Here is a 23,319-nt window from a genome sequence, read left to right as displayed (position 1 = left end):
TGTTCATGGTCACAGAGGAGGTTAAATATGTGTCAATAAAAAGTCATGTAGCACAAAACATCAACTACTAAAGAACTTAGAAGAAACTTATTTCATTTCCTAGTTTGACATCAAACACTGATCTGGCTGTTTTTCCTCTTTACCTCCTTTGAGGAAGCGTTGACATCGTGTTCTTAAAACATTTCTAACCCCTTATTTGGCGTCTTTGTTCTCAGGAGAGTCCGGTCTCGGGAAATCAACGCTCATCAACTCTCTGTTCCTGACTGATCTGTACTCCAAGGATTATCCCGGCCCGTCCCAGCGCATCAAGAAGACCGTACAGGTGAGACGAGGCTGCGTTCAGGATCCTTCTGTCCCTGCAGCGTAAACACTGTTTTTCAAACGCCACAGGTTTCGTTGATTGACGCAGATTTCTTAAATTCCAGCTACAAATACCTAAAGTCAGGTGGTGCAGGAAACCACAAAAACCAGCAGCTGTCGTTAAAAACAAATTGGTGGTTTCTGAAGCCGATCTGAAGAAAACCTTGTCTAATGTTTGCTTTTATGAGGCTTCTGCCAAACTCACCATGAAGCCCTCGGTTTGAACTTTTGGTTTTGAGCTATGTAAACATAGTCCAGTAGCACTGGTGAAGCTGTGTGTGGTGTCTGGCTGCTGCTTTCTGAAGGAGACGTTGTGTCATTACGGCAATTTCATTTGCACCTCAACCAAAGATTATTAAGCTCTTATAATATCCAGTAAATAAATAGCTCACAGGACGTATTTTGACCTGTTTAAAATTAGAATAAGCAACATGGTGGATATTTTGAGCCTCAGATGTTCACACCTATGACTTCCTGGACTAAAACAACCCCGCAAACAAAAAGGTCAAACGTTATCGCATCGGTTTATTTGTGTTATTTAGGTTATTTATATTATCCGCCAGCACTAAGGATATTAAATATTATCACTGTCAGTGTGATGTTGCGTCCTCCCTCTGCCGATCACATTTTATGACGAGTTTAACACAAAGATTTAAATTATAGGCTGTGTCATCGGGTTTTAAGCCGCCGAGGGTAAAGAGAGGAAAGAAGGGAGGGAGCATGGGACTGGGTTCAGGATGGAAGGAGTATCATGTAAAAAAAGAAAGAGGGGAGCAGCACGGCCACAGGGCCTGGTTTTCTCCTTTTATGGTCATTATAAACGGAGGAGGAGGGGGAGGAGGAGGAGGGGGAGGAGGAGGAGGAGGGAGGAGGGAGGGGGGGGGGGGGGGGAGTCTGCATCTGGAGCAGAAGGAAGGAGGAGAAATAGTTGGGGAAAAAGAAAGAGAAGAAATAAAGGAGAGTGGAAGATGGAGAGTGAGTATCATGATGGAGGAGAGAGGAGGTGGAGGAGGTGGAGGAGGAGGAGGAGGAGGTGGAAGAGGAGGAGGAGGAGGAGGAGGTGGGAGGAGGAGGAGGAGGAGGAGGAGGAGGAGGAGGAGGAGGAGGAGGTGTGCAGGAGTCAGACCTGAAGAGTTTTACCTGAAGCCTGAGGCCGTGATGGAGACAAAGACAAACAGAGGACGGGGTGGGAGTCCCAGGGTTTCCCTCTGGGGTGTGTGTGTGTGGGGGGGGGGGGGGGGTCGCTATCAGGGCAGGAATGTTCCCATGAAACTCAACCCCCCCAGTCCAACCCCCCCCAACAACCTTCACCTCCAGCTCACAGCTGAGAAACTTCTTTACTTTAATTGATAAGTGATCTCTTAAAAAAACTGCTGCAATATACACAACATTCACACACCCACAGACGGATAAAACTACGTTACTGATCTCAGAACTTAATGTTCTGGTCCTCCAACGCCGCCATAAACTCCCTAATTCTCTCTGGAAGATTTGTCTCCAGGACTTTTCTTCGAAACGTTGCAGCGTTCAGTGGTTGTTGTTGTTGTTTTGGTGCAGCCCTTCTTCTTCTACTTCTTCTTCTACTTCTTCTTCTACTTCTTCTTCTACTTCTTCTTCTTCTTCTTCTTCTTCTTCTTCTTCTACTTCTTCTTCTTCTTTTTCTTCTTCTACTTCTCCTACTTCTTCTTCTACTTCTTCTACTCCTTCTTCTTCTACTTCTACTTCTACTGCGTCTTCTTCTACTGCTACTTCTACTGTGTCTTCTTCTTCTACTGCTATTTCTACTGCGTCGTCTTCTACTACTTCTACTTCTCCGCCTCTTGCTACTACTTCCTCTTTTTCTACTACTACTACTACTTCTTCTACTATGTCTACTTCTACTGTGTCTTCTTCTTCTACTACTTTTACTTCTCCTTCTACTACTACTACTATTTCTACTTCTTCTACACTTTCTTCTATTTCTATTTCTATTTAATGCCAACTGCCATTAAAACAGAAGAAGAAGAAGAAGTTCTGATGCTGCAGGGTCGTGGTTTTGGTTCATGACGGACATGAAAGAAATAACAACCATAGGTCAGACTTTAGAAAAGCCTGGATCTGCCCTGATACCACTCGTTACATCCCCGTTGAAGAAACCAGTTGTATCATGCTCATGGGAGGCTAATGGTTTAGCAGTTAGCTTCCCAATTACAGCGATTCGCCTACTCAGCCATTAAAGCTGCCTCTACACAAGCCACTAGGACCTATATTTCACACATGGCTGAAGTTTTTAAATGTTAAATGTTGTCAAGGAAGAAAAGAAGAAAAATGACGTCCAGAGGTCAGAAAGGAGCCGAGTTCCTGTGGCTGTTTAGTAAATAACCAGCGTTAACACATATCTGCCCTCATGTAAAAGTTTATATCGTCAACATGAGATTAACTTGGATTTGTCTTCGTTTGAAACAGTCACCTCATCGTCCATCTCTTCATAACTAACAGCATTAAAATAAATATTACATTAGGACAATAAAGATAAAACCAATGAAAGAACATCTTTAAAGTTAAATTATCTGAGTTCATGTCCACGTTTTCATTTCAATATTCTTGTCCTAAATTCTAAATTAAGTGAATCAGGTGATGCCAACATTCACGGTTTGATCCAGTCGATGCTCCAACACCAACGGCTAAATTTACTCCGTCTAGACCAGAGCTGTCAAACATGAGGCTCGGGGGCAAAACACTGGCCTCCACCCGACGAATGTACGAAGGAAGAGGAGGAGAAGAAGAAAGAGAGAAACGAGGATGAGGAGAAGTAGATGGAGAATGATGAGGGGAGACAGGAAGAGGAGGAGGAAGAAGTAAGAGGAAAAGGATGCGGAGAAGGAGTAGATGAAGAAGGAGGAGTGGAAACAGGGGAAAATGAGGAGGAGCAGGAGGAAGAAGAACGTGGACTCTAATGGTGCCTCATGTTTATACTCGGAAGTCAGAGTTTCCAACTGGAACGTCCCACGAAGTCAGACTTTCTGCTCAGAAACTCGTCGAGTTTCCAAGATGGCCGCCCCACATGTAAACAGTAACTAGAAGCTCCCGTAATATTCCATTTATTAGTACTTGTGATTAGTTTTAGTTGCATTAAACCGGTCGTACAGGCAGGATTTTTCCCCATAAATACGTTGAAATGCTGTTATAGTGTATTTCATCATGTGTTCTAAGGGAACATCGTGCTAACAGTGGCTAAAAACAATAGCCCGGTAATTATGATTAATCGTGTATTTTCTTCTGCAATTAAAACTTTGAACACACCAAGTTTCCACACTTTCATGGACGCGGCCATCTTGTTTTCCTACTTCTTTAACTCGAACGCCAATAACTCGGGTCGTCATTCCCAGCTCCGAGGTAAACGAAAGTTAACAAAGTTGTCGTGAGGTTGTGGTTATTTATATGTTAGTATTATTATTATGTTCCTGGTCCGGCCTCTTGGCATCTTATTGGAACTAAAACGATCTCCCCTGGACTGGACTGAAAACGTCGTATCCTCATCTGAACCCCGTCGAACGTGGGCACTCGCTCGTCTCCTCGCAACTAGCAGTTAGCGCAGTTAGCGTGCTTTGGTAAATGTGCTGGAACAGAGCGCTGTGGTCTGAGGCCGAGGCCGGCGGAGACCAGGTCCGCAGTATTTATGCTGCCCATGTTATGTCGCTCGCTCTCTTTCCCCCCTCAGATCACATTTCTTTCCCTTTTTTTTTTTTGGTGGTTCGGAGTCCGGCGGCATTTTTGAGGTTTTCTCCGAATCTGGAAAGCGGTGAAAATAGCAGTTTTGGTTTTGAGACGGCCAACATGTCATGCACAAACACTTCGCCAGCGCAAACACACACTCAACACACACACACTCAACACACACACACACACTCGCATGCTGGGTATGTCAAACGTCTGCGGCGTGTGGTATAAAAGTGGGACAGATTATCTGAAGGTTTGTGGAAGCCGAGGAATGTTTGTGTTAGAGTGGAAGGGCTGTAGTTTGAGTTAAAGGGGTGATCCTAAAATAACCAGACGGCCTTGTGAAAGTATGCGGCGAAGCGGGGGAGCGGCCGGCAACTTCAGGAAATGATGGAATATTCACTTTGTTTTGTCTTTATGTCTCATTGTGTGATTGGTTCAGTCAGTTTAAACTTTTTACATCTTCTTAAATATGCAACAATAGTTGTTGTCTCTTATGATTGAATTGCTGCATGTTTCTGCACATTTTTCTGTTTCATACACTACGAGTTATTAAAAGGTGTCCAAAGACAGAAACACAAGCTGAATGGAAAAGACGTTTTCAAACCTCGGACACAAAGAACCAGTTTAACCTCTGATCATTCCAGACTTTTTGCAAAAAAAAACCCCTATTTAGGACAAAGTAAATTAAATACTGTTCATAAACATTTTTTGAGCTCATTCATGGTCTCGGTCTCTTTTGAAAGACAAAACTTTAAGTGGTTTTGTTCTTGACTAATCAAAGTTGGCGCAGAGTTAAAAAAAATAACAAGGTGTTTGGTTCACCTGAATTTTTTATAATGTATTTTCTGAATGAAACCAGAAGAAAATGACATATTAAATCATGCGGCATTTACTCAAAAGGGTTAAATCTTGATAAATATGTCGAATAACTTGTGTTCGACCTCGTAGTTGTAATCTTTCATGCACATTTCTAAACCTTTTCCTGTTTCATCATCATTTTCTGAGGCACCGCCCTGAAAAAATCCCCAGCATGAGTAAAATCGTTATCATTATAGTTGCAAAAAATGTTTTTAAACCTCAGAGATTTATCCCTCTACAAGAAAATACATTCAAAACAAAGATGGCAGCTCCTCAAAAATCCAGAAACGTCTTGCCCCCTGGTGGCAGGTCAGAGTCATAAACGTAGCCAACACCCGGCGTAAATAAATTATTATTTTCGTCCGCATGAAGCTCCACAAAGATTTTATGACCAAAAACTGATCAGTTTACTGTTGACTGACCATTTGATGCTGTAATAAGAGTTTTTTGTCCTCATGATTAAAAGCTGTTCCTATAACTGGTTCAGAAATTGTACAAAAAAAAAATAAAAAAAGTAAAGATTGAAAGTTATTTGGGGAGTTTTGTTGAGGGATGTTGGGTAATTCTAGTTCGGTTTGGCTTGTCACTCTTATAACTCCACATAGAAAACCCACCGAAGATCCAAATCAATAAATCTAGCTCCATCCTTCCCCCACACCACCTCCCCTGCCAACACATATTTATTCTTTTTTTTTTTTTGGGAAAGTTGCTCAGGAGTCTCTCCGTTGGGAATTGATTCTGCTCCAGCAAACGGGAACTCGTCACAGCTGAGACGTGATTAATGTAACGTAACTCGGCTTTTCAGCGTCGCGTATGAAAACCATGAACCTCCAGTAGGAAATATCTCCCGTGTTGCAACAATATTTGCACAGTTTTTCTGCAACGCGTTCATGACTCACAAACGATGCTTTTCAGGAGCAACTCCACCCAAACCTAATCTCACGGCTGTTGCAGCACGTTACCGTTTAGTTCCTCTCAGGAGCAAAAAAAAAAAAAATACAAACATGGCTGCTGAGAGGAACCGGCTCATATCGGCTTCAGTGCATCTCAGAATCAGGCTGCGTGGGTGGGACGGCAGCGTGACGTTGCATCATCGCTGCCCTGAGTGGGAGAGGACGGCGTCACATCATTAACCATGTGGGCCGGAGTGTGGGCTCGTTCACGCTGCTGCTCGGCTCCGTGGTGAAGGTGTGAAATAATCGCTGTGTGTGTTTGTGTTTGTGTTTGTTTGTGTTCCAGGTGGAGCAGTCCAAGGTGTTGATCAAGGAGGGAGGAGTCCAGCTGACGCTCACCATCGTGGACACGCCGGGGTTTGGAGACGCAGTGGACAACAGCAACTGGTGAGGAGGAGGAGGAGGAGGAGGAGGAGGAGGAGGAGGAGGAGGAGGAGGAGCTAAAGGAGGAGGAGAAGGAGGAGGAGGAGCTAAAGGAGGAACTCGGGCAGAATGTTTGTGATTGGTCAGAAACTGGCACTTTGGGAACTCCCACCCAATTAATTTCATCTTTATTAACCATTTTATCTTTAGCAGATAAAATGCAGGAACAATGACTTCAGTAAAAATAGACATCAGTCTTTTAGAATAGGGCGATTAGAGACATTTTCTGCTCAGATTTAACGGTTTTCTAAGCAGAGGGCAGAGAAACTAGAAGGTTTTTTACTCAGTTCAGTCTGAACACGAGGAGCAGAGGCAGTAAAACGTAGTCAGATCAACTCTAGGATTCCTTCTAAACCCTGAGCCAAACGTCTTTTGATCCTATGGCTTTTAATTCTTGAAGAAATGAGAATAAATAACCAGGAACCAAACCATCTAGATGCTAGCAGTTAGCAGTTAGCAGCTAACAGTTAGCAGTGTGACCTGAGCTAACCTCCTGGGTAGAGATGCTGAACGAAGGGCGTCATCAAAACGACTGCCAACGTCTGCAAATAATTTAAATAATAGTGTCTCTCCTCGTCCGTCTCCCACAATGCTTAGCGAGTGTGACATGTGCTGCAGTGGGAGGAGCCTATGAAGACTTAAAGTAACGTTTAACGTTAAGTTTGAATTAGTTGTCCACATTTTCATGTTGTCACAGTTACAGATGATCACCAGGCAGCATTTTTAGTGACGACACAGGCACCGTTCAGACTATTAAATCATTATTAAACCCTCCTGGAAGCTCCTGATCAATAATTAACGAACTGTGTCAGCTGGCGTCTCTGAGGGATCTCTACCTACTGCTGTTTGAGAACCACGAACAGCTGTTTAGTCTCATCACTAATGAACGAGATGATTTCTACCAGTGTCTGAATGAATGAGTTCAACTCCTCGTCTTTAATGAAACCGCCTCCACATGTGGACTGAGACTGGATCAGTGTTCACATCTGGACTGTAGAGAATGTTATGAACCTGAAACATGTCTCTTCTGTCCTCATACATTCTTTATTATTCTCCTCCAGCTGGCAGCCGGTCATCAACTACATCGACAGTAAATGTGAGGACTTCCTGAACGCGGAGTCGAGGGTGAACCGCAGGTCGATGCCCGACAACCGAGTCCACTGCTGCCTTTACTTCATCGCTCCCTCTGGACACGGGTAGGAACTCAGCGTAGACCAGGATGTTTGTGACCCACATTATATGTTATATAACCCACGTTCTGCTCATGCTCAGTGGAGCCGTTCTCCAGATCCTGAATCCGACCAATCAGAGCGAAGCCTCGGAGCCGCTAGCATCTTAAAAAAAAAAACACCCAGAGTCTTGTCTCTTCATGCAGATTACAGCTACAGCTGGATTTGATCCATCCACTCCCATTTTAATTGCACAAACAAACTCTTCACACGGTTTCTGTGGAGTCTTACATTCGATTTAAGGCCTTAAAAAAGGCGAGACGCTGCAGGTGGATAAAATGTTTAACTATCAGGTGTCACCAGGTGATTACTTACATAAACACAAGTTTTCTGTGGATTTATATTTAAATATGCAAATGAAGATTTATCTACTTAAATAGGAGCGTATTTGCATCAACAGAAATCTGAAAAATGTGGCTCAAAATTCTTGTTTCATTTTGTTAACATTAGATTTTCCAGGTATTTAAAGAGGATTTTTTTTATCACTTGATATAAATCACAAAATACTGTTTTTGACATGTTTTTAGTAGTGAAATGTTCTAGAAATCAGGCTCTGACTGATGTATGATGATATATATGACACACAACAGTAGCTCATACACCGGATAGAGACGAGGCTACAGCAGAAACTAGAGGCTCAACACAGACAAAGTGTAGTGAAATAAACACCTAAATGTGCATTTTACATCTTTTTTTTATACTAGTTTGACAAAAAACATGTTCATGAAGCAAAAAAGCAAAAAAATCTGGTTGAAAAAACAGTGTTTTTGCTGTCGTTTCTCACCTTAAATGACATTTAGTCAAATTTTAAATTGTTACGTCCATTTGTGTTGTTAGTGGCGCCCCCTGCAGGAACGTCCTGATTGATCGCTGAATGACGAATTCTCAGTCTCTGATTTTCCTTATTTTTCTTACTTCGTGTCTTAAATTTTTAACCCATAAACGTCTTAAAATGTCTTAACGAGCTAATAAAGAAAAATCTGAGTGATTAGCTTCACTCTGCTTGAAATAAATCGCTGCTTCTTCTCCACATTCAGCCTGAGACAAGAACACAACTCTGAGACAAAGACTCTGTGAATGTCAAGCATTTTATTTCACAGACCATTAGAGACGGGACATTAGTTTGGTCTCGTCAGGTCAAATGAATCTTCCCTTCGTTTGTCTTCTACGAATCTTCCCTTGACATTATACCAGCTACACATTAGCATGGAAATGTGTTTGGCATTTAGCAAACAGAAACCGTAGAAAGGCTGTAAACGCCGTCCGTGCATGAAACTATTCTTTCTCTCTAGTGTCTGGGAACATAAAGATATATCTGCTCGAAAAGAACTGTCACTCTTCAGGAATTTGCCAGATTACAGTTTCTGCGCCGCCTGTTTTTACATCTTAAATCTGCAGGAAAGCGGCCGACGCTGACACGTGGCCGTAAAATGTTTTAAAATCCCATAAATCCTGGGTTAGAAGTAAAACCGTGCGCTCATGTTTCCAGGCTCAGCCTCTCTCTGATGTGAAGAAAAAGTTCCAGCAGCGCGTCCAGCGTTCTGGTGATGAATCTCTCGTCGTCGTCCTGCAGATTTACGACGCAGAGATCACACGAGTGCCCGAGCGCTCGCTAACTCCAGGTTTCCCTCCAGAAACCCGGCCTCGCTCTGAACCCGGTTCATCCTCCCCGTGAATGAACTAGCGACCCGGGCCGACACCTGTTTTGCTGCCCCTCGTTGCGTTTTTTTGCATTCCTGCCACGAAGAGCAACCGAAAGCCAAGTTTCATGGAGCCGTGTCAAAACAACACGCATCATTTCCGTGCATATAAACACAAACAAGGACTCTCGTTCGAGCGCTTCGTTATTTATCACATGCAGGATGCACAGATACAGCAGCAATGAAATGGAATTAAGTGCAGGATAAAGAATAAAAACGTCAGCTGTACAGTAGGAGACGTGAGTCTGGCATCGGATCACATCAGCGTACAGTAATATTTTTACATAATTCTAATCCTCTTCCCACAAACCGACCACAGACTCCACTGTCTCCGCCACCAAACTGAACACTTGGTATTCACTGAGGGGAACTCTGGCCTCGTTTCCAGCCAGACTCTCTTCTTCTTTGTGTCTTTTTTTTTTGCTGCAGCCTCCATGTAAAGACTGGTTCTGTGTGTCCCTCTGCTGGTGACCCACTGAACTGCATCCACTTAAAAAGTGACGCTGACCCACATTAAATATATTCATCTTCATGCACACAACTTTAAATCCTGCACTGTTTGTTTTTATGAGTGTAATATGGGACGTTCCTTCGCCGTTACTCACCCGTACGTCTAAAGAATCGACCTGTTGTTCTGTCTCCCGTTCAGTCTGAAGCCCCTGGACATCGAGTTCATGAAGAGACTCCACGACAAAGTCAACGTCATCCCTCTCATCGCCAAAGCCGACACCCTGACCCCCGAGGAGTGCCAGCTTTTTAAAAAACAGGTCAGTGCGGACGGATGCTTTTCAAGCTGAGACAATAAAGACGAGAAGATCGATCCAAGTTTGGAGCCGGAGATGAGAGGTCGTTAGCTTAGCTTAGCTTAGCTTAGCACGAGGGCAGGAAGACTGTGAATCAGTCGAGACTTTCTGAAGCTCAATTATTCGTGAGTTGGCAAAACATGGTCTGAGTGCAAAGTTGGCATAGATGATGGAAGGAAGGGTGAAGTAATGTTGCTGTAATCCATTTAAATCCACGGTGCCACTTAAAGGTTTTCACATCCTTAGAATTTGTCTGCACAGACGAGAGGAAAGTTGTGCAATAGTTTGGAAAAATGAGCCAATATTACGTATCTGAATACTGTGGTAACATCTGGTCTCATCTGTCCACTAAACATTGTCCCCAATGTCCTTCTTGGACAGAGAACAGTGTCTTTGGTCTTCAGTCTGTCCGACTCTCTTTAGAGAAGGTTTTAACGGTGGGAGCTAAGCTAAGCTAAGCTAAGCTAAGCTAATGACCTCCTGGCTCTAACTCTTCATGCATTGATCTTATTACCAAAACAACAACCGAACAAGCGTGATTCAACGAAACTGTAACAAAAAGTCACATTTTAGCTGCATGTTTACGTTGTGTAATAATTAACTTCCTCTTTTCTTCAGATAATGAAAGAAATACAGGAGCACAAAATCAAAATCTACGAGTTCCCAGACACAGAAGACGACGAGGACAACAAGCTCATCCGAAAGATCAAGGTAACGAACCTTTTTAATCTGTTGGCGGGTTTAAAACTTCTGTTCGGTTTAAAGCTAAAGGTCAGTCTGCCCCCCCCCCACGCCGCCGGCTCTGACCCATTTCCACCTCCTGACAGGATGATTGAGTAACTGATCATCAGCTTTATGGACGAGCCGACCGGAAAACTTATCGTCCATGTGACTTTCTGTCATCAAATATGTGTGAGATGAATATTTAACTCTAAAAAAAGTGACCGGTAGCTTTGTTGCTTCCATTTGTGGCGCAGGTTTCAATCCAGTTTTGGGAAAACTTGGCAAAAACAAATACAAATTAATGTCTCAGTGCATCTCAAAAGATTAGATTTTATCTGGACGGGACCTTCTCAGACTCTTTGATTAGATGTGGAACCGTCCTGAGTCTCCTCCGGTTTAAAAACACTCCAGAGTTTGTTTGTGTGATTGATGAATGTGGCGTTTTTGTTTGAGACTGAGCTGTGTTGGTTCCAGGAGAAGATGCCTCTGGCGGTGGTCGGCAGCAACGTGGTCATCGAGGTGAACGGCAAGAAGGTCAGAGGTCGCCAGTATCCGTGGGGCGTGGCCGAAGGTAGGTCCACTCAGGCTCCGCCGCCTCAAAGGAACGACGCCGCTTTCTTTCTTTTTTTTTTGGGCCAAACTTGGAGCCTCGAAACTATAAATGATCTTTGGTCCGATAACGGACGACGTGAGAAAGAGTCTGGAGCATGTGAAGCTTTTAAAGGTGACTGAGTGTCCTCTGTTGGGAAGGATGCAGCATGACGTTCCTCAGGGTTTGGAACTGGATGCATGTTCTCCACAGCGATGAACCCTGTCCCCCGTCCCTCTGTGTCCACTCAGGGTGTTAACTACCAGCTAACACGACTTGTCAAAACGTAAACAAGGATTCACAGAGACGAACCATCACCAGTGGGTTTTGGTTAGGACGTTTTTTTTTCTCGTGGTTTAAGAGATTGTTTACGTTAAATAAGAGACCAGGACCCAGGAGGAACCTGGAGACCAGATGGACCTGGTCAGAGTTTAACCCTGGTCCTGGTTTGGTTTAAACCAGATCAATGAGGAAAAAACCTGAGGACGAGGAGCAGAAACATGGAGGAGAAAAACTAAGGAGAACCAGAGGCTGGAATCAGGGAGGAAGGAGACGAATGAGACGTCTGAGTCTAAGACTCTAGACAGTCAGGACTCCTCCTCCTCGTCTTTCTTCTTCTTATTGTTCTTCTCTTCCTCCTCATCCTCCTCCTCCTCCTCCTCCGTCTGTCTGTGGTTCTCCTCCTCTTGATCTGATCCGATCTCTTTCTTCTCAGCCTCTTCCTCCTTCTTCTAATCCTCCTCTTCTTCCACTTCTTCCTCCTGCTCCTCATTGTTCTCATTCTCCTCCTTCTTCTTCTTCTAATCCTCCTCCTCTTCTTCCACTTCTTCCTCGTCCTCCTTCTTCTTCTTCTTCTTCCACTTTTTCCTCCTCCTCATTGTTCTCCTTCTTCCTCCTTCTTCTAATCCTCCTCCTCTTCTTCCACTTCTTCTTCCTCCTCCTCCTTCTCCTCGTCGTCTTTCTTCTTATTATTGTTCTTCTCCTCCTCCTCCTCTTCCTCCTTCTCCTCGTCGTCTTTCTTCTTGTTATTCTCCTCCTCCTCCTCCTCCTCCTCCTCCGTCTGTCTATGGTTCTCCTCCTCTTGTTCTGATCCGATCTCTTTCTTCTCAGCCTCTTCCTCCTTCTAATCCTCCTCCTCTTCTTCCTCTTCTTCTTCTAATCCTCTTCCTCCTCCTCCTCATTGTTCTCCTTCTTCCTCCTTCTTCCTTCTTCTTCTAATCCTCCTCCTCCTGTTCTTCTTCTACTCCTCGTCCTCCTCCTTCTTCTTCTTCTTCTTCTTCTTCTACTCCTCCTCCTCCTACTCATTGTTCTCCTCCTCCTCCTGTTCTTCTTCTTCTAATCCTCCTCCTCCGTCTGTCTATGGTTCTCCTCCTCTTGATCTGATCCGATCTCTTTCTTCTCAGCCTCTCCCTCCGTCTTCTTATCCTCCTCCTCTTCTTCCACTTCTTCCTCCTCCTCCTCATTGTTCTCCTTCTCCTCCTCCTCCTCATTGTTCTCCTTCTCCTCCTCCTTCTTCTTCTTCTAATCCTCCTCCTTCTTCCTCCTCCTCCTCATTGTTCTCCTTCTCCTCGTCCTCCTCCTCCTCCTCCTCCTTTAATCGGTTATAAATTGAATCTTTTTTTTCTGAGGAGCTGAATCCTCTCGACCTCCGGACGCTTTATTTAAATTCTGACAAGTGTGACGTTACCTGGCAGTTATCACCTCCTCCCACCTCCTCCTCCCCACCTCCTCCTCCCACCTCCTGCGTGCTGACAAACACACGGCCCGTTTGGTAGCTTTGACCCCGATAGGGATTCTGGAAAAGGAGGCTAGACGCAGTGCATCATGGGAAGTCAGACTGTCAGCGTTGTCGCCTCGATGAACTGTTGTTGCTCTTACTGGTGTGTTTCTTTCATTTCTCTCCCAGTCTCCTGAGGAGCTGATTCTCTGTGTTTATATCCAGTAAAAAAGACCTTTGTGTTGCTCTGTGGTTGACCGTTTATCAGTCTTTCACTATTTCATTCTTTCTTTTCTCTCTTTCTTTTTTTTTTTGTTCCTGTTTTCTTTTTGTCTGTTCTTTTCCATGACTGACAGAGGGCATTTTTGGTAAACGAAACCATCTTTCACTTAATTTCAACCTCATTTTCTCCTCCCACTTCAGAGTATCCTCCCTCCTCCTCCTCCTCCTCCTCCTCCTGTCAGGATCTCCCCATCCTTCCTTTTTCCCCTTCACTTTTCTGTTGCTGTGCTGTCTCATCTTTAGGCTGATGGTCAAACCAATGCTCTAATCAGACTTGGGCCACAGACTCAAACTCTCACCAACACTGGAATTCATTCGAAGGAAATACAACATGAAACCATTTATGTGATTCTCACAGACTCTTTGCTAATGCTAGCATAGCATTATTATTAAATAGGAAAGAAGTTATTTTAACTCAAAAATACTGACGATCCTCTGTTTTGTCCACAGTCGATATCTTACAACTACTTCCTCTTGGATGTCACGATACAAGAAATTAAATAAAATTTCATACGTCTCAATACAAAACTCAAATTGCCATAGAGTCGCACATGTTTGCTACATCAGAGCTTAGATTCTACAGTGTAACCCTATGTTAAAATAAATGTCTTATTTCCACCATTAACTTTCCTATAAATGTTATTAATATGTAAAAAGTCCTCACTTAAATATCCCAGCGTCTACTTCCTTTAAATATCTTAAATGAGCTGTAAAATGCTTCGTAGCCCAATCACCTCATCAGTCATGGAGCTGTGTTTACCTTCTCCTCAGCCTCCGTGTTCATCCATCACCGTTAAAAGGTTGAAAAACTATTAAACTAGTCTCATTGTTATTTAGTGTTAGCATTATAGCATTAGCATGCTAGCCATAATAACTTAGTAGTAACTGAGGTAAAGTTACGTGTCAATTAAATGCCTTTAGTCTAGATAACTAGCTAGCATAAGGCTAGCATAAGGCTAGGCTAGCTTCAAACTTCATTCATTTGTAAAGTGGTGTTTCTGAGATCAAGGTTCACATTAATGATGGTGCGACTTTATTTTTCTATATAAAATCTAATATTTTAACTTTTAATCCAGCTTTATTCTCTGTTATTGCCACTTCTCTGTGGGTGAATATTGGTTAGATGGATCTAACATCATAGTTTATGTTATTAGCAAAGGGCAGGAGAGTCACATGAATGGTTTTTTTAGATCCAAGAAAAACAAACGTTAAAACTTGAGTTTTATTTACATATTTTTTTTCATTGCTAAGATCTGGGAACAAATACTAAGGCAACGTTTAATGACCTAAAAAAGTAAAATTCAGTTCAAGTTCAAGACAGTTTTGCCTGATTAATTCACTTTTTTTAGGGTTTAGTAGAAGATCTGTGATTGAAAACCAGAGGGAACTAAAGTCGTATTCTGATGTAAAATTATCTTTACGTTTAACCTGAATCTCCTCATCATGTTTAGCCCTGATGCAAAGAGCTGCTCAGCCAATCAGATTGTGTGGGCGGGGCTTAATGTGATGATGGACAGGTTTAGTTTACAACATAGCTGCCATTGTAGAAGTGAGAAGTTTAGGTTTCACATCTGTTACGAACAGTTATTGAAGCATCTCCGTCACTTTTAAGTGATATCAGTTCGTTCCCAGATCTAAAAAATGATGAGCAACGATGCCCAAAATCTGAGGTTCATTTTAAGACCCTGAACTCAACGTGAGCTTGACGCCGTGTCCCAGGTCTGATGCTGTGAATAGTCATGGAGAAAACTAGAGGCTGTTTGGTTCTGGAGCTCCAGCTGCTTTGATAAAACATCACTCGTTTAACGCCGCGGTTCCCGTCTTAGCTCTGGTGATGCGTTTAAAATCTGACCACGTTCAGACCGTCCTGCATCACCGGACCCAGGACCGGGATCCACCATCCTAACGCATTCGCTTGTAGGACGGCGTTAGCATTTAACTCCAGAAGGGGGCATGAAGGTAACATGTGGCTTGGTCACTCATTAGCGACACTTTTTAACGTAGGACTTTAACGTGTTTGAATTCTCTGATGCATGTTTTTTTTAAAAAAAAGGTGCTTTTTCTGCATTAAACTGAAGCAGTTCATCATCACGGCCTAAACAATCGCTGCTTTAGATGAAGACCCCCCCCCCCGCCCCCCAAAGGCTCAAAAACACCTGATGAACCGAGACCTTTAATTCTGATTCATTTAAAAATAAATAAATAAATAAATAAAATAGACTCGGATGTAAAAGCTGGAGGGTTCATCAGGTATTTTCTGCCACTCATCAATAAATAAGAGCTGTTTATTATTAGTTACAACCTGTTTTCTTTTTTCCCTGAACCCTTGACCCCCCCCCCTTTAGCTCCTCTACTTATTCCCCCTCATTGAGACTTGCGCCCCCTGCTGGTCATGCACAGATCCTAATATAACAACCCCCCCCCCCCCCCCCACTCCAGCTCTGTAGCCAGTCAGCTTGGACACATGCAGGTTATGGTGTTGATCCGGGCCAAATCTGGGCTGAATCTGGGCCAAACACTAACAAACAAACAAACAAACAAACAAACAAACAAACCCAGCAGCTCCAGACCCAGATTTAACCCGCCCCACCACCTCCCCCCCCAAGACAGTAACTGAAAAACCATACCCCTTCCCGTTCCGTCAGAGCTCCCTCCTCTAGAAGAGACAGGAGGTCAATGGCTGGCTTGGGATGCCAAGGGGCAGGACTTCTTAAGTTTCATCAATGGTAAGGTGTCCTCCTTGTTCGCTCCCCCCCTGATGATGATGATTGATGTTGCCAAGTGGGGTAACCAATGAGGAAGGAGCAGCGGTATTTGATGAAGAAGGAGGCGGCTTTGGACATCCACCACCCCCCCCCCCCCCCCCCCCCCCCCCCCCCCCCAGCACCAGCAGTTATTTATCTGCGGTCCTTTTCCAGAATCCCATCTCACCTTGTAACCTTGTCTTTGTTGTTGAGATGGAAAAAAAAAAAAAAAAAACTCACAATCATCTAACGGCGCCATGTTGAAAATGAGTTTGTTTTCCGCCGTCGTTGTCGTCGTCGTCGTCTGACCTGGAAGAAGTCGTGTTTGTTTCTAACCGTGAGAGGCTGTGATCAGATAGGAGGCGATTAGGAGCTCGTTAGAAATATTTTACCTCATGTAAACCTTAATAAATCTGCGTTTTTTTTAAATTATTCTTTAATTAACCTTTGTCACAACCCAATGCAGCAGCTACGTCCTCGAGCAGAAATAAATCAATAAAATCAAACCTTTGAACGACAAGTTCAGCTTCAAAACACGACCAGACGTCAACAGTAACAACAACAACTCTCCACGAGAAGTTTGGGAACTAATTCTCGACACATCAACCAGGAATAACTTTTTTCCCCAACGCTTCTGTGATTGGTCAGAAATTGGAAGTGGGCGTGACTTAAAGTGGCAAATAAAACAAGCTGACGAACACGGGCGTCAAAACGACCAGTCGACATCTGAAAAACAATAAGAAAAGTCTCCTACGTCTCCCACAATGCTTAGAGTGTGTGGGAGGGGCTTATGAGGACGTCCCCGGAGTTTCACACTTAACGTTTCTTTTAAAATATAAATTACGTGACCAAAACGAACAAACTTCTTATCCTTGAGCTTTAGAAGTGAGAGCAGGAGTTTCTAGTAGTTGTGGACGATATTTGGGGCTGAAGAATTTATCCCGATAAATTTTGCCGTTCCAGCGAAAACGATGAAAATCAAGATAAAAAATATTAGAATTCTAATCCATATTTTTGACTGTGACACTGTCACTAAACTCTGGGGCAGTTTTGGGTTTTGGTTTTGAGTTTTGCTTCTAATCTACCGGAGGCTTGTGGTTGTACTTCAAGGGGTGGAATAATTTTAAAATCCTGGATATGGGACAAGTTTGTTCCACATCCACGTCGCTAGCATTGTTTAGCAACTGGCTACGGCTACGTGTAGCTACGAGTAGCTACGGCTACAAGTACGTTACACCCACATACAACATCAACTTGGCCGATTCTCATCTTGGGGATTGTTTTTGCCGGTAAATCGTGTACAATAAGTTATTGCAGAGTATGTAAAAGCTTTAGTTGCTTTTTTAAATGTTTTAATGGTGCAACATGGAATCATTTTTGTATAAAAATGACTCAAATCATCAGCAGATTTTCACTCAAGAGTAGAGAAAGAATCCAATCAAGCACAGAAACATTCAACGTGTTCATGGATTTATTCATGGAAATGCGGTTGTTAGTAATAAGTGAAGAACTGATTAAAAACAGAAATATGTGGAACGTTTCTATGTGATCATGGCCCGACGTCTCTGCCCTGATGTTTTCTATTAATGTGTCTCTACAACTGACTCTACTACACACTGACCTGAACAACACCTCCACGTCTCCTCCCTTATTCCCCCGACGAATGAATGGATGAACTTTACATGCTCTCATACATCTGTGTCTGTTAATATCTTAATATCCGTGTGTAATCACTACACTCGTTAATGTTGTAAATAACACACTGTAGCTAATTAGCTTTTAATTGGTGGAGGTAGTGGTTCATGTGTGTGGTTTCCTGTGTGTTTCAGTGGAGAACGGGGAACACTGCGACTTCACCGTGCTGCGTAACATGCTCATCAGGTGAGAACCAGGGTTTTTCTTTATTAGCTGCATCAGAACGTCTTTACTTTAACGTCCACTAGAGGCCGACACACGTCCAGGTGAAGGTGGAAGATCTGGACGGGATCTGCTGCACATTTAATAAATACACAACCTCTTATCGTTCCAGCCTCTTTGGAAAAAATTCAGACATATTCAAATGGAGCTTATTCGTGGTCTTGGTCTCGTTTTAAAGACAAAACTCTGAAGTTTCTATCACAAAACTCAGAATCACTCAAAGTGGTTTTGTAAGAAAATGACACAACTTTTAAATTGATCTTCTCTTTAAACCGTTACATGTTTGTCACCTTAAATAATCCTCGGTGTTGTCTCACCTGACTCGTGTCTCCTTTCTCGTCCCCCGTCCTCCGTCCTCAGGACCCACATGCAGGACCTGAAGGACGTCACCAACAACGTCCACTATGAGAACTACCGCAGTAAGAAGCTGGCGGCCGTCACCTGTAACGGAGTGGACACCTCCAAGACCAAGGGACAGCTCACCAAGTAATGAAAACAGAACCTCAGGACTCACACTCTGGGTTTATCTGAGACAAACCCAGAGCTGCAAGAACCAGAGTTTCAGATAAACAGTTTAAATAGTTAGATAAAGGTGATAAACCTAACTCCAGGTTGAGGAAACGGGGTTTAACAGTGTGGACTGGAGGGAAATATCCAAAATGTTAAATGATGCAGCGAAGGAGAAAACACGATTATCGTGGCGAAAGCATAAAATCTGAGCTCTACCTCAAATACAGCGAGTTCAGGCTCATTCACAAAGTCCTGAAACATGAAACATCAAATAACACAAAAACTTTAAAATACCTGAACAATGTGTTCAACTTTGATGTAAACTGAGGAAACGTAACGTTAGAGAGAAGCTCCCACCATTAAAAACCCAACACAACGGCTAAGTTAGCTAGTTAGCTAGCTAACATGAACTCGCTAGCTAACTAGCTAACATTAAGCTAGGCTCTAATATTACTAATATTCTCCAATAGTAACAATAACTTTGACAAACATTATATATGTGGACGTCTTGCTAGCTTGATGTTAGCTAGCTAGCTATCACTATGGCTTTAGCGCATTTTAGCGTTAGCTTAGAGCAGACGTATGTTTGTTGAGAAGAACACGACCCGGCACAAACCTGGGAGTTAGACCAGGATCTATATTTATTTCTGAAATATTCAGGTTTTGTTGAGGAACAGGAGACATCCCTTCAAAATAAAAGCTGGATGTTACAGTGTGTGTTTGGGTTTGAACCTCTAACCTCCCCCCTCCTCCCCCCCCCCAGGAGTCCTCTGGCTCAGATGGAGGAGGAGCGCAGGGAGCACGTGATGAAGATGAAGAAGATGGAGGCGGAGATGGAGCAAGTGTTCGAGATGAAGGTTAAGGAGAAGAAGCAGAAGCTGAAGGACTCGGAGGCCGAGGTTTGTTTGACGGGAACCAATCAGGGGTGTTCTTCATTCTGATTGGCTGACAGAACTTAGAACATAATAAAACACAATCATCACCGTTAACGCATAAATAAATCAGATAAAAGTTTCATCCCTTTGATTGTAGTTCAACACCAGAGACGTACGTAGAGTTTATAGGTTTATGATCAGCTTCACGCCAGCGTTTGATCAGAATAATTTCATTTAAACTGTATAAACATCTTTTACAGCTTCAGCCTTTAGAATAAACACAAACGTTTCTGACACAAAGAAACAGCGACAAACGTGGGCGGCTTGTGCTTGTTGTTGCTATGGCGACTCGTCAAAGTTAGTTAAGCGTCTGAACGCCTTGAGAATTTAATACGTTTTGGCATAAAAATGACTCGGTACGTGAAATTAGACAAAGAGGATTCACTCACACACATGGAAGAGGAATATTAGACCTAAAATGAGCCAATATTACAGATATGTGAGGCTTTTCTGTAGCTTCCAAACTCACGTATAAACTCATTTTTATGAAGAAATGTAGAAATTCTGAGGAGCAGCTGTTGTTTAAGCAGCTCTGTGTGTTAGAGGAGCTGGAAACGAGTTTGATTAATAATGTTGCAGCAACAATCACGTCCCAGCGTCATTATTTAATTTCCCCACTGTGTTTTTCTAAATGTCTGAATTAAAGTAGTTGTTTGTGTGTTTGTGAATGACTCCAGGTCACGGTTTCATTCTAAAGCTTTAAATCAGACCTGACGTCAGGGAGACGCCGTCTCTTTTCTTAGATGAGATGAGACACGTCCCGTCCTTGTTGTTTGAGTCTTTTCCCGCGTCTCTTTCTGAACCGACAGCTGGAGCGACGCCACGAGCAGATGAAGAGGAACCTGGAGGCTCAGTACAAGGAGCTGGAGGAGAAGAGGCGAGTGTTCGAGGACGAGAAGGCGAACTGGGAGGCGCAGCAGAGGATCCTGGAGCAGCAGAAACTCGACGCCTCCAAGTGAGTGAACGGCCTCTAGTGGGCGTTAGCCACGAGCTAACGGTTAGCATCAGCTCCTCCAGCAGAGTCTGAGCTCTGTACCTCCACCTAGTGGACGTATGGAGGCGCTACAGATAAAACAAACAGTTCTGGAAAGTTCTATGTAAAAGATAAATAGGAGGAAATATTAAGAACAATATAGCAAATATTTTGATTTAACCTCTAGATGATCAAGTTCTACCATTGTGCACATTATAGAATCCATAACGTCAGTGTTTAAATCAGCCTGAACCTTTACAGATGAAAACATTAATGCTTGATTTAATGATTTCATTCGTCTAAACAGGTGAATGGGTCCGTTCAGTCTCCACTTTGCTTCCTGACATTTATCCGGACGTATTTACAGCTCGTTCTTTATTCTTTATAACTGTTAAAAGACGAGAGAAAAAAGAATCAAACGTGAAATCACAGAGATGTCGATTTACTCTCTGTTAGTTTTATCTCAGGACGTCTGTGTTTGGAGAAGAAGAGGTGTAACTTTTACTTTATAAATTACTGACATGGACGATTCTCACGGGATTAAGATCAAAATATCAAAGAGGAACTGATATTATTACAAATTTCCAGAGGATCCAGATAAAACTGGTCCTTCAGTCGTGTCACAGTAAAGTTCTTCACGTTTCTCATGTTTCAGCCTCTAGATGTAGACGGAGAATCGTGTTGACTGGGAGAAAATATCGACAATATATATTATAATATACCGCGATACAATTTGTCCAATAAATCATCATCTGCTGCACAAATACACAACTTTTATCATAAGCTGCATTTAAAATTTCTCAATGAACTTTGTAGAATATTGTAATATATCATAGTATCACAGTAATGTATCGTATCGTGTATCGCGATACGTATCGTATGTGCCGATATTCTGCCTGGTACGTGATACATGGCTGCTTGTTTTCTCCGTTAGCCGTCGCTAACCGTTAGCATCAGCTGAGAGTAAATAAAACAACACGTCTTTTATTATCGTTTTTTTATTCGTGTTTTACAGGACGATGGAAAAGAACAAGAAGAAAGGAAAAATCTTTTGAAGATCGACGCTTCAGTTTTACACAAACTCACCCCCCCCCCCTCCCCCCACCCTCAAACACACACACTCATAACACACACACACACACACAGACATAAGTAACGTTCAACATGACAACACCCTCTGTTTAACACGTTCACACACTCGTCTCTGCAGGTTTCAAACCTTCTTCTCATGTGTTCGTCAGATTCTATTTTCCTACATTTACCGACAACGAGGAGACGCAGAGTTTCCTCCGAGCTTCAGAGTCAACACACGATGTCAGGGACCATGAACCATCACCTGGACATGTAGTCGTCCCTTTAGGTCCCCCCCCGACCCACACAAACCCCCCCAACACAAACCCCCCCAACACAAACCAACCCCCCCACAAACCTCCTTCTGACAAGAGAGAGACTCAGGAGAAGACGGTTTCTGAATCAGTCACAGATGAAATGAAATGAGGTCCGGTCTCAACAGGAAGTAGCTCAACTTTGGTAGCAACGCGCAAGCTAACAAAATGCTAACATGCTAAATTCCTGTGAAATTCACCTTTTAAATTAAATAAAATAAATAAAAACATTCAAGTTTTATTCATTTTTTTGCAACAGAACTTTTTTTCTTGTTAAAACCTCGAACGAATAAATAAATGAGTCATTTTGCAAATAGAATAAATTAACTTTAAAAAATAGATTTGGAACTTTCTCAGGACAAAATTAAAATAAATAATAACGTCACGTTTGAATTAAATTTTCTCCAGGAAGAAAAATTTGAAAGTAAAGTAACTTTCAGAATAGATTCATAACTTATGTCTTTTCAGTTAAAAAGCTTCTTAAACTCTAATAAATTCGACTTTTAGATCTTTTAAATAAATAAAACAAACACTTTCTCCATTTAAAATGAAACAATAATAACTTTCAAATAAAACACTTTGAATAAAAATCTTCTGTTAACGAGAACATCTTCTCTGAATCTGATTCCTTCCTTTAATTAAAACTAGTTTTTATTTCTGGACTAAAGGTTGAAACCAGGTCTGAGCCTGTTTGTTTGTTGGTTTTTGTTCCGGTTCCTTCAGAGACGACGGGTTAATTAATTATTAATGTGAGTGTGAGGACGTGACCAGAGGTTAGAAGGAGTTAATTCATCGATACCTTATGCAACGAAGCCAATGGTGACCACAGAGCCCCCCCCCCCCTCATCCCTCCATCCCCTCATCCCTCCCTCCATCCTCTGTATGATGTGTTCAGGCTGCACCTTCACCCCCCTCCCCCCCCCACCCAGAGTTGTCATGTTTTATTTTCATATGATGATATTAATATTGTATCTCGTAGTGGTTTTCTTAAACTCTCTCTCTCGGTTGTTTTTAGATTAGTTTTCAGTCTTTGTTTAAAGATAAAAAAAAAACATAAATTAAAAAAAAAAAAGGCAAAGGGACAAACCTGAAACCTTCTGCACATATTAATTAATTAATTAATAATTAATAATAATAATAATAATGCTGATGTTACCTGTGTGGGGGAAATGCCTAAATATTCTGTACATACTGAGGCCTTTTCGTTTCCTTTTAAACCTAATAATTAATTAACTGTCGCCCTCAGGACCCGACATCGTTTCATCCAGGATCAAACTCTGTGGTCCAATAAAAATAAAACTTTAAAAAAAAAAACTGACTGAGCCTGTCGCCCTCCCAAATGTTAAACCTCCTCTTTTGTTTTTGTAATATTTTCTTTTTTTTTTTTTATATATATAAATATATATAAGTCTATATCCACACTGTTTTCTGCTTCTCTTCTTGTTTTTATCATGTCTCTGTCTCTAACTGTACATGGTTAATATTAAAGATGACGAGGTTATGCTTTAACTCTCAA

The 23,319-nt window shown here is 42.4% G+C and overlaps 1 protein-coding gene across 7 annotated transcripts in view; it reads left to right on the top strand.

Annotated features, from left to right (window-relative positions):
* LOC125014756 (septin-7-like) overlaps positions 1-23,319 on the top strand; it is a 42,163-nt gene extending 18,844 nt beyond the window's left edge. For 4 of the 7 annotated variants that reach the window (XM_047596095.1, XM_047596094.1, XM_047596090.1 and 1 more), the window contains exons 3-14: positions 216-322; positions 6,160-6,260; positions 7,358-7,492; positions 9,875-9,992; positions 10,647-10,739; positions 11,226-11,322; positions 13,414-13,425; positions 17,913-17,964; positions 18,361-18,486; positions 19,274-19,409; positions 20,255-20,400; positions 21,434-23,319. In XM_047596095.1, coding sequence (XP_047452051.1) covers positions 216-322; positions 6,160-6,260; positions 7,358-7,492; positions 9,875-9,992; positions 10,647-10,739; positions 11,226-11,322; positions 13,414-13,425; positions 17,913-17,964; positions 18,361-18,486; positions 19,274-19,409; positions 20,255-20,400; positions 21,434-21,473 — 1,163 coding nt within the window. In that variant the 3' untranslated portion in view covers positions 21,474-23,319. The remainder of the gene's footprint in view (positions 1-215; positions 323-6,159; positions 6,261-7,357; positions 7,493-9,874; positions 9,993-10,646; positions 10,740-11,225; positions 11,323-13,413; positions 13,426-17,912; positions 17,965-18,360; positions 18,487-19,273; positions 19,410-20,254; positions 20,401-21,433) is intronic. The other 3 variants (XM_047596097.1, XM_047596096.1, XM_047596093.1) reach the window with 1 other exon arrangement.

This window comes from Mugil cephalus, chromosome 10 (genome assembly GCF_022458985.1).
Source record: "Mugil cephalus isolate CIBA_MC_2020 chromosome 10, CIBA_Mcephalus_1.1, whole genome shotgun sequence".
NCBI classification, from domain to species: domain Eukaryota; kingdom Metazoa; phylum Chordata; class Actinopteri; order Mugiliformes; family Mugilidae; genus Mugil; species Mugil cephalus.
The sequence above is the reverse complement of the archived record's forward strand: the minus strand, read 5'-3'. Positions and strand labels throughout refer to the sequence as shown.